The 17,098-nt window shown below is 30.8% G+C and overlaps 1 protein-coding gene across 1 annotated transcript; it reads left to right on the forward strand.

Annotated features, from left to right (window-relative positions):
- The first annotated feature begins 2,967 nt into the window (after positions 1-2,967).
- On the forward strand, positions 2,968-16,884 carry LOC143252707 (MFS-type transporter SLC18B1-like). Its single transcript, XM_076505267.1, has 9 exons — positions 2,968-3,062; positions 4,279-4,352; positions 6,000-6,178; positions 10,318-10,362; positions 10,667-10,806; positions 12,630-12,707; positions 14,091-14,195; positions 15,359-15,452; positions 15,794-16,884. Exons 1-8 carry the CDS (start codon positions 3,051-3,053, stop codon positions 15,410-15,412), a joined length of 687 nt encoding a protein of 228 aa, XP_076361382.1. The 5' UTR covers positions 2,968-3,050; the 3' UTR covers positions 15,413-15,452; positions 15,794-16,884.
- The last annotated feature ends 214 nt before the right edge of the window (positions 16,885-17,098 follow it).

Genomic DNA, 17,098 nt, shown 5'->3' on the forward strand with positions numbered 1-17,098 from the left:
TTTCGTTGAAGTGATGTCGTTCTTAAGATTCCGAAATAGAACCTGCACTTAATGAAACATTGTTTTCCATTCATCTCATTTATTATGCTTTCAAACACACAGTCCATTCACATATATAACTGTTATAAATAGCTGTCAATTCTTATTTCTATTTATCTACCTCTAAATTTTGGATATAAGTAGGTCTAAGTTGAATATATATAAGGAACTCCTATTCTTAAGTAATATTTAAACCACAAAAGCCTTTCAGACTTCTGAACCAAAACCGTATTTTTGCATATCAAATAAAACAAGGGTCTTATAGAATTTATGGCATTATTGCCTTTTTGGAATTTGGAAAGCAATACCTCGCCTCACTTTGCTTATAGTAATATTTACTCACGGATCTTTAGTTTTTGGTGTGTAGTTTTCAGACAAGTGCGCAACAATCATGAGACTAAAATATCCATTTCAGGAGATACGTTTTACATATTAATCCAATTGTAGTAGCTTGTTTTTCTCCTTCTATATGTTTCATTAGGAGTAATTGTTTTCTGTCAACTGACTATAGATGGTGAATAGTAGTTTTGGATGTGGAAAGGCACGGGCCTCAAAAACCCGTATTTGTTCTTAACTTTCCACGTATCTCGTTATTCGTTCTACCTTTATTCGCTTTATAAAATCTTATATTAAAAGTTTCTGATAAACGGCGTACTTCAACTACTATGTGGATTCAATTCCCCAGACTTCTCCCACTAAGGCGTATATGTGAGTTTTTCTTATAGCAAAGCTACAATAGACTATCTACTGTGCACACCGAAGAAAATCGAACCCCTAATTTTAGCGTTATAAATACATACACTTAATGCTATTCCAACGGGGAACGTACTGAGACTAGTTTTACATTTTCCTCAGTATAGCTGGAGTCCGATTTTAATTTGTCTTCATTATGTTCGATGCTTTTTTATTTTAGCTGAGTTATATGACTATTGCGTACCTAGATACATATAATACAGAAAATAGCTTCAAGGCTATTATTATATTAATTAACTTAGTTGCAAATAGGCGATTAAAATGAGCACTAGGAACTAGTAACGAATTTAATATAAATTAAGCTTTAAAATTAATTCTATTTTAGAATTGTACTGACATTTTACAGTCGTAACCTAAAATTGGTTGGGTGATGCACCGAAAAAAGTTGAACATTGGGAGTAATCTATTGTAGAATTTTAGGGTGTTTTTATTTATATTATTCTATTTTAGTAACTATAAGCAATTTTGAGGGTGGAGGTTGGGTTTGGTTAAATATCTTACCTATGAAGAATTGTGTTGACAAATTCCATGCTTTAATCTAAAAATTTTTACTGCTGAGAAATTCCATGTTCAATATCAACAGTTCTTTCTTATTTGAAATCTTCAATCTAAAATCATAATCTATTTAACTGAGAAACAACTTAATTTAAAACGATAATATTTTATTTTAACGGACACGGTATTTAAACTATAATAATTTATACTGAAGGCCAATTTTTAAAATGTGATGTCTTTTATTATTAAACTCTTTATTAGTTTAACCAGTGTACCCATCTTTTAATACGTCTTGCAAGTTAATATTTCTTATGAATATTTAAGCAATCTATTATTAAGTTCGTAGAGTAAACAGTTATGTATTGTTTAATTACTTGTGATTTAGAAAATGGTTTAAAATTTCGTAAAAACTAAATGAAGTATTAAATTATATTTATGATGGTATAAGCATCTAGTTAATCTAATTTATAATGTAAAATTAGGTGTACACCTTATTATTAAGTATACGTATTTGTATTCGTGTGTCATTGCAAAACTCAAAAGTGTAATAAAAGGGTGTATTTTTGATATTTGTTTGTTTTGTTTTAATTTCGCACAAAGCTACTCAAGGGCTATCTGTCCTAACCGTCCTTAATTAAGCAGTGTAAGACTAGAGGGAAGGCAGCTAGTCATTACCATCCAGACCCAACTCTTGGGCTAATCTTTTACCAAGGAATAGTGGGAATGATCGCTGCATTATAATGCCCAACACGGCTGAAAGAGCGAGCATGTTTTATGCCATAGGGATTTGAACCAGCGACCCCTGGATTACGAGTCGAACGCCTTAACCCACCTGGCTATGCCGGACACAGTGTATTTTTGAAGATGATTGGAAATTGCGGCATAATACTGAGGAGCTACATAGTTTAAAATATTAAAGTATTGTTAATACACATTTCTCGATTGCATTACTTTTGAATGAATTCACTTGTTCAACGCTATGACCACCGGGTAAATATATATGTCCCAAATCCTGAGATTACAATATCAACAATTTTTTAAAATCTTTTGGTACGAAAATGATGCTAGTTTGTTACATTTCGAAATGAAATCACAAAAACGTATGTCCACATTTTCAAAGCATATTAATTTCTTAAAACTATACCTATCCGTGATTCTTAAGTAAGAATGTTCGTTGTTGTTATTTACTGCTGAAATTTTAGATTTTTAAGGTAAGATTTCATTAATGATCATTTACGTGAGTACTGGAACCGTATTTTGTCGCATCAGTTTAACGCTCGGTTCCTCGTTCTTGATTTAAAGTGTAATTACTAAGGGTTTTGTTTGTATATCACACAATTTATTACGAAACAAACAGAGGAACAGAAGAAAAGAGATTACTTTTCGCAATGTCCATTACGTAAGAGAAATTTATTTATTGTGAAGAAGAATATTTTTGTGAGAATTAATCATTGTAACAATAGCGAAGGTTATACACTTAAGCTAATTGCTTTTTAAAAACTAAGTGAAGTAAGTGGAAATATGTGTACTTGCCGTAAATAGATAAAGATACAAATAAACATGTAGGTAAGGCAAATGATTTCAGTTTAAGGTGCATTTCTTATGAATTATTATTCTTTGTTTGTTTAGAGATTTTTATGTTCTTAAACCATCATTATTTGTATGTGAACTTTTTTCAGGCAGAGAAAATACAACTATCATCAACCCAATATGGATTTGTTTTTGGAATATTTCACTTCGTTGTATTTATTCTCTCTCCGTTTATGTGCAAGATGGTGAGTATCAATTAAACAATATAGTTCGGGCTGTATTAAGTTATTTATTGTATTGTTTCATTGCCAATAAACATGTTCTTTAAATGCAAACATTTCGATCCCAAGTTATTATAATACATGCTACTATATACTTTCATTTTCTCCTTTATAAAGATTAAAATCGTTAATATCAACATGTACAACTAAATGTAACATTTCAAACTAAAATCCCACCTCCAAAACACTTAACAAATGGCAAAACGTTCTAAACATGGCAATTCTACTCGAATCAAAGATTATGAATTTGATAGATAGAAAATGAATGCTTGAAACTCATCTATAAAGAGCAACGATTTCAAAAGTACTTGCACAGTAAACATAAACTTTCAAATTATGACAATAAAACAAACAACATTTAATTTTGGGCACGCTATCAAGCCAGCTGACAGAAATGATTAAAGTTGTCTGTAAATGCATGGGTGAAACGATTACAGTCTGTGAGACTGATAAATTAATAAATATAAGTAATACAAACTGTCATTATGTTCGTCAGTATGTGCAATGGTTTTGCTCTGCCAGTTGTACCTTTATTCATACAAAAACAAAGCTGTTAGACTAACATCTAGATGTAATTATTTAAAATTGTTAATTGAATTTTTCTGTGGACAAAATCACATACTGTCAGGCAGATAAGGTAGTAAAGACAACAGTTCCAAGTGTTAGTTTTAACAGACGCAACGGTTTCTTATTGTCGTGCAGATAATGTAATAAAATCAACAATTATAAGTTTTAGTAAATTCAACAATTCCATATTATCACGAAGAGAATCTAGTCCAGGCAATAATTTCAAGGACCATTATTAGTAGGCTCAAGTACTCCGTATTTCTACACAATTAATTTTATTCAGGCAATAACTCCAAGTGTTAGTTTTCTTAGACACAGATACAGATAATGTATAGTAGAGATAACAATTCCAATATTGTAATGCATGTTAGAGGTAAGAATTTATACCGTTAGGAAATAATGTAGCAAATTAAACAAATTTAAGCTATCTGTTCTGGTGAAATTTCTCTTAACTATTAACTCAATAAGATTTTGCTCAAATCAAAAAGAGTTTATTTTACCATTTTATTACGTTCATTAACTGATTAGTTACAAATATTTTTCACGTAACTACTAAAACATTCTTAGTATGTTGCGTATTTTTATTTTGAACTGATATGTTTTTTACTTACAGGTTCCAACATTGTCTCCAATATTTTCAATAAACTCTGGAGTATTTTTTACTGGAGGTGCTACGATCTTGCTTGGGTAAGTTTACCATTCATTTTCGTTTCTTTTTTAACAATTATAATAAAGGTAAAGGTAAATTTAAAACGTTTTGTCAAAAGTGATGCTGCTTATTATTGTTCTTGAAAATCAAAGGTTTCTTCAATCAAATGAAAAAAATAAGATTTTGGCAAATATTTCTTGAAACAAAAGTGATACACTAAATCACTTCTTATAGGTTTCTTTACAATTAAGAACAAAGCTGTTACACAGTGGGCTATTTGCGTTCTGCACACCAGGAGTATATAAACCCAATTTCTGGCGTTGTAAGTCCGCAAACATACCGCTTAGGCACTAAGAGAGGTGCACTTTAAATGGGTACTTTTTTTCTTGCATAGTTTAAGTTTTGTCTCCTTTGTTGGGCATCAGCTTTTATGTGTTAGTTGAAATTTTACAGTAAGTGTCTCTGATTTCTAGGCGATTACTTTAAGAAATATCACAAACAATACACAGTTCATTTCTTTGAAAATAATATATTAAAACATTTCAAGCTGTTATACAAATGTTCGTTACCCGGTTAATCACAACATTTGTATCCAGAGATTTATATTTGAACCTCTTTTCGTCAAAGTCGACACAGACTGGTTCTTTTACGTCGAAACAGAATTGACAAGACGAATTATTCTCCTCTCCTCTATTATTATATTGAGAAATCTATTATGTTTGTTTAATAATAGTTTGTTAAAGCTTTGAAATAGTAACATAATAAAATACTCAAATCCTTTATTAAAATTACAAACACACCTATATTATGACGATTTGCAAAAAAAAAAGGTTCGAAATCTTGTGCATCAGTTTAAATTCTTAAAAATGCAACTTTTAGAAAACACACATTCATTTGAAAAATGTCCCTTAAGACCATTTGTTTAAAAGCAGACTATGGCATAAAATTAAAGATATAATTCAGTTATACACGTTTCTTCACTATTTTTAGGTTCTTTCAACTATATTTACTCGTACAGTACTGAACACCATCTTAATATCTGAGAATGATGATAATTGATTGGGTTATGCATCAGCTGCATCGGAGGATATTTAAAACTTTGGTAAAATATATTTTGCACAAATGCACGCATGAAATCTAAAATCTTGTTACATTATATTTTAAATATTTATTTATAATAAATAAAATTTATTTTACGAAGAAGATTTTTGTGGCTGGAAAGTTCACGGAATAGCTATTAATTTTTAATCTGTACACCATTTAAGTAATCATTTTTAAGATACACAACTGATTAAAGTAGTCAGAACATAATATTGGAATTTGTTAAGGATAAAAGTCTTTGCTGGTTAAGAAGCTTTGTATATCCCTTTATATACATCCCTTATATATATATATATATATAAGATATATATCCCTTTAGAAACGTGGTTAACTGAACAAATTAGAGATAACATAGCACTCTATAAAAATGATTTAAAAGTATAAGTAAAATAAGATTTGAATAATTCATTAAAACATAACTTAAACTACATTAATATGTTGAAATAGTCAGTTTAAACTGCAGGTGTGAATGTTTTAACTCAGTATTTTGTCTATTATTAATATTAGGAGGAAAGTGTTTGATATTCTGTGCAGTGTATCCAAGAAGTCTTTTTTATAATTTGGCAATGATGTTCTGTCTTTAGCACTGTAATAAAGTTCTCACCTGGAGCTACCTTTTTCTCGTTGTCGTTACTGGGAAGGATTGTTCAAGCTTTGGGATCCACAGCTCTGTTCACTCTGGGTTACACCATCGTTGCTAATGAATTTACTGAACGTCGTGCTACAGTCCTTGTAAAAAGAATCTTTTTCAATAAACTTAAATGTAATGTCTTTTCATAAGCATTATGTACAGTATGCTCACTTGTTTTCTTCGAGAAATATAGTCTGATTAAATAAATAAATGTTCAAAAGAAATAGGTTTATTTCAAAAACAGAATACTGTAACAATTGAGTGATGTTAGATATTTCCAGATACGCAGATACTATGTTCTTAAAAAGCAGAGTGCATTTTGAAAAAATCCTGGATTTTAATTGTTTCTTAAGATAACATTATTCTATTTGTATGATGAATAGAAATTATAACCGAATGATTTAGAAAACAACTTCAAAACTATCAACATAAGCTTGCATCTCACAAAATGTTGCTTTATGATAAATTTTCACTTGAAAATAGTGTCTTGATACACAGCAATGTATATAAATGTTTGATTTTGAATCCGTGCAATATTCTATTGCGAGTTTTATAATACATTTGCATCACTGAAACATGTCAAATGCGTTATCATGCTATAATGGAACTTGCTTATATGATACTGGAACTTTTATACCATTAAGTGACGTGCAACTTCCAACTTCGCGACATTTTTATCCTGTGTGTATATAGATTTGCAATAGAGGTCACAATTTTCCCGTTACAAAGAACTTTATTTTTTTTATCCTCAGGATGCAGAAAAAGCGTCACTAATACGTCAAACGCGGTTCTAATGCATTGGCGTCATGTATATCAATATAGTAATATAGTCTGTTGTATGTTCATATGAACACTTCACAGGGTGTGGATGAATCTTCTCAAAAATTGGTACGGAGGTTCATAGGGAAATACACACACATTTTTTATTTTGCATTCTATATTTTTATAAGTATTTTTGCGGTATTTTTTTACTACCATTTTGCCCTTGTTGATAGATTTTCACTAAGTTTTACATGAAGGATGTTGGGTCAATGAGAAGATACGGTTTCATATATATTTTTTTTTATGGGCGTTTTTGTTGTTGTGTTTTAAATATATATAAAGGAAACAACTTTTCATGTCTTAAGATAACTTTTCATTAGTAATGAATTTAAATAACTTTTATCCAGGGTACAGGTAACCCAGCTTGTTATTGTAACTCCGATATTATATGTTCTACCAGTTTTACTGCAACGTCACTTTGAAAAAGTCAGGGTCACTTTGGAATCGACTTGTCTAACTTCGTTTAGCTTGTAAGATGTCGGAACTTCAAAACTAAAGAACTCAGTATGAAAATGTGTAGCTTATTGTAAAGTATTTGATCTCACATGAAACTGATCTGAATGCACATGAATATTTAATTAAATTTCTACAGTGAATGAAATAATAATTTTTATCTATAAATTTATGGTTATTGCATTCATTGTAAACATTTGTTAACACTTAATAAACTATTATTACAATTGTCAATTTTTGATATTATTTATCTGATAAAACAATGTGGTTTAAGAGGTTTTAGCATGCCATAAATAATTCCCATATTCTGACGTACTAAGTAAATCTGGAAACTCAAGCATTTTAAGTGATACGAAAAGTAAAATGTAAAATAAATGATTATGTAGTTTTTAAGATCTCAAATGATAGCTGAAGATAATCTCTAAACATATAGACACAGCGGAAGTTTTTTTAATATTGCTGCTCAGTCTTTGTCAGTAATTCTCGTTTATTAGATATTATTGAACTGATCTTTGCTGAGATTTTGACTTTCGAACTGAATCTGAAACCTAACAGCAAACAGATTCTTTCTTGTTTCGGTGTCTATCATTGCTCACTGGGAATGATTGATATCATTTCTAAGATTCAATACAATGAAGAATACAACTTGTTATGTTTTTTTTTTTTTCAATTTCGCGCAAAGCTACTCGAAAGCTATCTCCGCTAGCCGTCCCTAATTTAGCAGTGTAAGACTCGAAGGAAGGCAGCTAATCATTACCTCCCACCGCCAACTCATGTGCTACTCTTTCACCAACGGATGAAAGAGCGAGCATGTTTGGTGCGACCGGGATGCGAACACGCGACCCTCAGATTACGAATCGCACGCCTTAACCCACCTGGCCATGCCGACTACAATGCTCCATACTGTATGTCAGGTTATGCAACATAGGATACTTTAGTTAAGAGTATAATATCAAATTTCATGTACCTCTATTTATTGACAAAACTGCAGTTCAGGAATAGAATATTTAGCATTCTCAAGGTAATACCTCTTAAACTAACGATTATATTAAGAAATTTAATAACGACCGTATCTGCATTGAAACTATAATTGAAAACTGCATTCTGAGAGAGAGAGACAGAATATGAAATAAATCATTAAGATAATGTTGTTCAGTTTGCTATAGTTTTAGCAAACTATTCGCACAGTTTTAATTTTAAGATATAATGAATGAATTCATATCATTGTAAGTTTACTTTTCTCTACAGCTGAATTGTAATCATGCAAATAATTCTTTTTATTCTTATCCGCATGTCAATTGTGGCATTGTATTGCGTGCATGAATGTTTCTTTTTTGATTAAAGAATTGAGAAGGCGCAATACGGAGAATACACTTTCCCTTTTTTCACAGAATTAAATCTGAAGTCTAAAGAAAGTGGCAAGATTGTTTCATAATGTTTTTGTAATCTATTTACTTACCAACAGGCGAAACATTAATACATGTTCTCATTGACCTGTCACTAAGGACAAGTAGAAAAAACGTTAACTAATTACAAACACACATGTGTATTTATATATGTCATTATAAACATTTTTTTCAACAGCAAATATATAATACGTATACATGTATACATAAATAGCTTACAAAATAAACAAAGAAAGATAACATAACTATTCACAGTCTGCAATATTTAATGGTTATTATTATATATACAACCTTTATATTTAAAAACGCACACAACTGTCTGTTCAATGAAATATCACCAGTTTAACAACTTTCATAACCTATCGGTCAACAATGACACAATAAACTTTTGAACAAATCTAAACAGTGCGCTATTTGTGTTCTGCTCATAACGGGTATCGAAACCTAGTTTCTAGTGTTGTAAGTCCGCAGATATATTGAAAGTATACAACATTTACTAACCTTTTAAGAAACCGTATTGCTTAAAAGATGAATATGTAGTTGTTAAACTAAAATTTAAAAAGTATCAGAGTTTTAGGGAGAAGAACTTATTCATGCTTCGCACTGCGTTTTTATTAACCTGCGTTAACCTGTATCCATGATTAATCCTCTTATTATTATTGGCTTTCTCGTGCTAATATTAACTTATACGCATCTTGTAATATATACTCGAATAAATTCCGAGGTGTTGCTCATTTACATTTACCTTTGTATGTTACAGAAATAGGTACCAGAATTTACATGCAAGTAAAGTAGCATTTTATCTCACAATAGTCCCTGTTGAATTATAAGCGTGTGAGGTCCTTGTATTTTACATTACTAGTAATTCTAAATCACTGGGTCCAAACAGATAAGTTTTGATGTTAGATTCCGTAGTAATAAATAAGTAATTTAATTGTGTTAGAATGCTCAACTTAATAATAATATATTTCAATTGTTAAAGGCCATTGTTGAAATGTTCTACGGTGTGGGAATAACGATAGGACCGACAATTGGAGGATTTCTTTTTTTGGTCAATTTATCATAAGTTTTTCTGATTTATTGAATTTTAAAATTTATGGATTAAGTAACTTGCACACAACGTTGCAATCTGGGGTTCGATCGCCCGCAGTAGACTGAATACACATAGATTAGTGTGTTGCTTTGATATAAAACAACAACCCTTCTATCTACCTATAAGAGTTCTTGGTGACATACAAATAAACATCTAAATATACATGATTACGTTGCTTGTTTCTAAAAGGAATTTTAGCCAACCAAAAATATATTTTTATAATGATAATAGTCTCCAACAGTTTGAAACTAACCATCTGTCACAAATTTTGTCTGTTTGATGTGTTTTATTTAATACAGTGATTAAGAGTGTATATAAAAAATCCGAAGCATATATTATAATACTTGTATATTATATAACCTGCTGAAACGAAAAAGTTTTAGAGCATTTTAAATCCGAAAATTAAGCATATAACTAAATAAAATTGTATCTTATACAATGCATATAATTATTTACTTAAGCTACCTCATATATTCACAATGTCACTTGGTTTTCAGGTTGGAGGTTTCATGTTACCGTTTTTCCTTCTTGGAGCGATTCTGGTATGTTTGTCTGCTATCATTATCTGTTTCTTACCAGAAACGAGTGAGTAAAATTAACTTCTATATATTTATTTTAATTAGATTCTCTTACATTACTCGTTCGTGGTTATCTCAAAACAACCTGAACAGTTTGGATACTTCGTTGCGAAACGGTTTTGTTTAAACGGTGAGATACGAAAAGCAATCCCTTTTATCGAGTCGAAGTTTTAATACATTATTCCAATTGACTATTTAAGAGCATTAAACTTCTTACTTTCTTTCGAGCTGAACTAATTCTTAACCCTTTACTTTTATTGTTAATCAGAGTGTACCATGAACCACAACGAAGGTGAACATTGGAAGATTATCTTCAACCAAACTTTTATTGTAGATTTGGTAAATATCTTAACTGGTTTTCTCAGCGTGTGCTTTAACGAGGCGACCTTGGAGCCACACGTTAGACAAGTAGGTAGCTTCCTTTCTTTCTTAGGGTTTCGTGAATTTATTATTACAATACTTCAGAAGTCAAGTTGGATGTTGGAAACAAACAAAAGTTAAAACGAATTCAGACAGCGCTTACTGACAGTTAAAAATTATATTTAGAAAACATTTTTTTTAGAATGTTCAATTATTCTCGACCCTAGCAAGTAAACGTGCATTTGTAGCGATAACTTAACAGATTGAAACATAACTGGGTCGCTATCATTTTGTTTTACGAACTAAATATTAATATAAAATATGTTATTTGATTTAGTTATGTTATTTTCTACGTTAAAACTTGTTGTTATCATATTCAATTTCCTTCTTTCTCATATAATTTCTACTTTGTTTTAATAAACTATTAATACCCATACCAGCCGTCTTTAATATACATTTTTACTTCAAGTGGGTTTCTCATCACCGTGTTTAATCTTTGTCTGGCTTTCCTGTTGTTCAGACTCTATTTCATTATGTTTCTTTAGTTTTATTGCATTTTTTACCCATGGAAAAGCGTTTTTGCCGTATTTAAAAGAAAAATTAATTTGTTCGCCCAACAGATTGGGGATCGAACAGCCGGTAAAAAGTATATATGAGTGAGTTGGTGTAGTATGAAAACCAAGTTGTTTACTTGAAAGAAAAGTACAGAGTTATTTTCTGGCACAAGAAAAGGAAGAAATTTTGAAATTGATGCCACCGTTTTAACGTATTTTGGAGAGTTAAGAAATAAAGAACTGTCTGTAACGAGAGTAGTTTTAATGTTAAAAGAAAAAAGTATGTGCAGGAAATAGTGGTACTTCATTCAAGGCAGGTCGGGGCTGGTGTGAGAAATTTATGAAAAGAGAAAAGTTATCATTACGGCAAAGGACAACAAGTAGTAAAACAGATGACATTCTTTGGGACAAAGTGAATCAAAGGAAGAAGATGCTTCAACTTGAGAATCTAATATAATATCCATTCTTTAATAAACTTTTTAAAAACATATTCACAACTTTCTAATTATTATCCAATTTTTTTTTCTGAAAATCCGTTTATAAAAGGGGGTGCGTCTTAAATTTCAAGAAATACAGTATTGAATAAAACTAACTTGTTATCTTCTAACCAAGTTCACAGATATGGTGTATATAATAATTTTTATTAAGACTTATTTTTCGTTACATTATCGTTGTATTTTTGCAATACTAGAAGTATGACAATTTGTTTATTTTCTTAAACAACACCTTATGTACACAGTAAAACAATCAGACAAGAAACCCTTACGGTTTGGCGAACGGTCCTTAATCTTTATTTATAGACAATAGAGGTAGTGCCAGTTATAAAAGGCGGCTTGATTTAACCAAATAGTAGTAGTTACTTCACTGTTACGACACACCAAGTAGATCCCAGATCAATGTTCTAATTCTTACGCCACTCTCAGTGTATGTCACGTAGTTGTCAGTGATTATGAATACAATATTAAAAACCTTTTCAAATAATCTTAATATAGTTAATTTCAGCTATTAATGTAATTCATATTGAAGTATAAAGAATAGCATTAGTTAGTAACAAAACATGTAGTGATTTTGTTTTGTTTTTTACATAATCCCTTGTCTACTGATGACATTAATCAAATTACGGTTTATTATTCGATCTGTGAATAAGTACCCAAGAAAATGAAATATAAACGAATAAAAATAGTTATTGTCATACAGATATGTAACTAAGAATAAAAAGTTACATTGAAATCCAAGTTAATTCCTGTTTCTCATGAAATAATGTCGTAAAAGAACGAATATAAATTATACCTTTGTCTCTGTGTATATTTCATATAGCTTGGACTAACTCCATCTGTTGTGGGACTACTGTTCATTGCTTCTGGTGGAATATATGCAGTTGGAACTCCAGTTTGGGTATACGTGTATGACAAAATTGTAAATATGTTACATGCCTAAATTTACTGTTTTTTTGTTGTTGTGATAATAGTACCAGAATATTATTTAAATACATAGAGAAAACAATTTATTTATAAATTATAGAGATGAATTTGCAGCTTTGATTGTAAGTCGTTCGGATGAAGTTTTATTTTGAAAGGAAATACTGATTATTTTATCTCAGCTCGAAGTGGCTTAACGATAAGTCCGAAGTCTCTTAATGTTAAAACTGGGTTTAAATGACAACAGCCCATTGAGTAACTTTATGCTTATCTACAAGTACATTTTATATTTTATAAACGAAAAAGTCTTAGAATATTTCCCTCAGACAGAATCAGACTGTTTGTTTCTTCAATTACTTCTAACTCTGTATTTTAGTTATTAATCTAAATGATTAGCATCATAAGTTAATGCTCGCGTTTGTTGAGATACAACTGAATTTCAATAAACCATGAAGTTCAGTTTGAAGGAATGTGTGTGACTTAATCTTATTTTTCATACTTAAATCATAGGATGTAAGTATAAAAACCACAACTTGTATCAAGTCATCATTTATTTAAATTAAACCTTAACCACCATTATTTCCTTATTTTTAACCCTGACTCTTACATTACAATGTACACATCAAGCATTGTCTGCGCAGCAAGCTTTCTACTTCTTGGACCCGCGCCGTTTCTTCCTTTGGAAACGTAAGCATAATATAATAGAAAGAATTACCATCATTGTGTATCACTTATGGAACTAAACTCTCCCTTACAGAAACGAATTTAGTGTTTTGAATTTAAATACGAGGACTACTCATATTTGATTTTTTCTGTTAAAATGATATATCAAAATATTTTTATTCATAAACATCCCTTGAGGTCATTTAAATCAAATTTACATGCAGTTAACACTTAAAATGTTACGCCAAATTAGCCGCACGTACTAAATGATGGAGTTGTGCGTATGTACATACGTTCTTACATTAGTTTCTGTTATGTTCTATCAAATATCACACTTTGTTTTAAACGAATATTATAGTCTGTTTTAATATTAGTTATTTAAAAAAATACTTGCGAAAGTGAATACTTAAAGAAATATGTTGATTTTCTTCTCACAGTGAGTGTTTTTGTTAACCAAACTTGTGTTCAGTGCTCATATATAGGCTGGTATATTTCTTGGAATATTTTTTCCAACTCTTTCGAAGTCTCTTTAAGATGTGAATGTCCTAGGTTTTTCAGATCTGGATTTTAATATATTAGTTTGTGTTGCTGAGAAGTGTAACTGCATTACGTTTAACATTCGTTTTATTAGCATATATGATTGTTTACAGACACTATTTTGGAATACACATTCTAACACACCATTAATCTTTATCAGTACTTACAGCACTTTGTGGTTGGTAATCATTGCTCAAGTTCTTCTTGGTCTTGGGGCGGGAGGCAAAGTAATCACAGGATTCAACCACTCCTTGAGAGTCACTGTGTAAGACTTGTGTTTTAAGTTTCATATATAATTAAATACAAGGAAATAATAGGAGAAAAACTTTTTTTTTAAATAAAAGGAAATAAATGTCAAGATGGTGTTACATATTATATGTCTTGGACGAGCATCCAATTTATTGTTACTTATTACGATTTCAAATAGATTTACAATGATATTTACAGACATTTCCAAAATTTGTGACTCAGTTATTACATAGATATTGTTGTTAAAGGAAACACTTTATAGCACTGTAAAGTTCTGATAACGTGTTAAGAAGACATTCAAAATACCATTTCTATGAACAATTCGAACCATACCTTACTGTATGGACAATACTACCGCCTGCCTGATAAACACTCGCTCATTGTATAAGAGTATCGATGTCAGTGTCTATGTAACCAAGATAGAAAATGAAATTTGTAGCATACGTATACAACGCTTTTGGTGTTATCAGCTTTTTAATAAACTCCAATCTCTGCCTCAGCCTGAAATGACACAGCGGTATGTCTGCGGACTTACAACGCTATAAACCGGGTTTCAGTATTCCTGGCGGAAGAGCAATGATAGTCCACTGTGTAGCATTGTGCTTAACTTCAAACAAACACTGCCTTATTTGCTAAATATGATGTGAAATTGAAGGTTTGACCAGTTGTGAATTATTATTTAATTGAAGTAAGTATGAAAAAGAAAGATGTAGAAAAAATCTTATTGTCTTTGTAATTGGAAAGAAAACAATGATTTGTATATAAACATTACGAACGTCCACAATATTTCTCCAGAGAGAATGAAGGTGTTCATAATCGAAGCGATGTCTGAAGCTGTACTTGAATATTGACTCAGAAGACTAGTGAGCAAATTTTACTGTCCCTGAAAGCGTTCTGCTTCAAGAGGAGATAAAACTTAAGTTATAATCTTTGTAATTACCTCAGTTTATTACTTTAATAACAATCAATCAATAGATACTAATATTCCTTCTTTTTTATAAATTACGAGGTTTCCCAGACGACATACCAACTTTAACGATTGTTTCGGGGCTCTTTAAGTGTACTTTTGCTCTTGGGTAAGGAATTTAAAACATACATAATCATTAATGATTTTTAATTTAAAGGCTCAATGTTTTTGATTTGTGAATTTGATTGTAAAGTTTGGGGTTTTTTATGTAGCGGTTTTATTGGACCATCTATAGGGGGCACACTTCTCGATCGTATGGGTTATGAAAATGGAACTATGGTTTTTTTGGGAATTGAACTGGCAGTAGTAAGTTTTCTTTTTACGATGAAAAAATTTTTGTTGAAAGTTGATTATTCATAAAGAAATTTTGCTTAAAAAATTTGATTTTGATTATTTTTTTTAATTCTATTCTGATAAATTGAAGCAATACAAGTAAAAACAGTACCGTATGAAAAGAAATTGTGATATATTAAATACATTTATAAGAAACTTAAATAAATATGTAAAACCCAAATTAGTTTGTCTTAAATGAGGTTTCAAACAAGTCGATTCGTATAATAATTCCTTATTGAGTGTCTAATATCTATTTTTTCTAATGCAGATAAAAATAGCAAGTAGGCTTACAATTGTCAAACTATTGCTTTTAGTTGGTGATAACCATTATACATTCACTGTGGACATCAATAACCAGATTTTGTGGACGATCAGAGGAATTAAAACCTATCCTATGAAATGGTTCTTTGCGGTCATGAAGAAACACTTGTTGTTAACTATAAAAACTCAACAATATATATTCATATATGTATATATATCGATAGACTTTAAAAACTGTGTCTTTAGATAAAACGATGTGAAAAACATAATATACGTAATTTTACGATTTTTGATTCCATTTTTATATTTGTCTTTGATTTGTTTATTTTCGTGTGATTCTGAAATATGATTACGTAATTTAAAGTGAGGAAAAATATACATCTTAAACATTTTATAACAAATAATATTTTAAAAAATATTTAGAATTTATTAAGATTTGTTTTGTTTTTTTTGGAATTTCGCACAAAGCAACTCGAGGGCTATCTGTGCTAGCCGTCCCTAATTTAGCAGTGTAAGACTAGAGGGAAGGCAGCTAGTCATCACCTCCCACTGCCAACTCTTGGGCTACTCTTTTACCAAGTGGGATTGGCCGTCACATTATAACGCCCCCACGTCGGGGAGGTCGAGCATGTTTAGGCGCGACTCGGGCACGAACCTGCGACCCTCGGATTATGAGTCGCACGCCTCACGCGCTAGGCCATGCTGGACCTGAAATTTAATAAGAAAAAATACATGTGGTTCAATAAAAACTTTTCCTATTTTGATTAAAACGTCATTTTTATTACTCATTTCACGGACCATAATTCTTTTTCTTTTCATAGTACTCACTTTCCATCTCTTACTAATTTTTTATACAACGCAAAATCAGGGGTTCGATTCCCCTCGGTGGGAGCAGCAGATAGCCCGACGTGGCTTTGTTATAAGAAAACACACACACACACACTAATTTTTAAGTGTTTCCACAATATATGCTTTAAGCCACGAGTATTTCAAACCCGTACAATTGCCGATAAAAACCTAGTAAAATAGTTTGAAACTGTGAAGACGATCTGCTTTAGCTATTCGTGATAGTATTGTGGTGTAGTTTTTCTGATATTCATATTCACATTTTACCCACGCTAATTATTACCAGTTCGTTTTTGAATACAGCGCTCTGATTATCGGATGTATAATTTTGTGAAGTAATATAGATTTTGTTGAAATTAAATTCAGGTTTTTTTCGTTTTCAAACCATATGCCTCTTTAATTACTTTTTTTGGGTGAGCGTATTATACGATATAGCAATTAGTACTCAAATAATTTGCTTTTAAAAATAGCAATATATTTTTTATATATAATATACTTTGAAATTTAAAAAC

Source organism: Tachypleus tridentatus, chromosome 6 (genome assembly GCF_004210375.1).
Source record: "Tachypleus tridentatus isolate NWPU-2018 chromosome 6, ASM421037v1, whole genome shotgun sequence".
In the NCBI taxonomy this organism is placed as follows: domain Eukaryota; kingdom Metazoa; phylum Arthropoda; class Merostomata; order Xiphosura; family Limulidae; genus Tachypleus; species Tachypleus tridentatus.

Excerpts from the sequence above, each read along its gene's own strand:
- LOC143252707 (XM_076505267.1), top strand. Across the intron at positions 4,353-5,999 it reads GGTGCTACGATCTTGCTTGG|CACTGTAATAAAGTTCTCAC; the intron begins GTAAGTTTACCA and ends TTCTGTCTTTAG. Across the intron at positions 14,196-15,358 it reads CACTCCTTGAGAGTCACTGT|CGGTTTTATTGGACCATCTA; the intron begins GTAAGACTTGTG and ends TTTTTTATGTAG.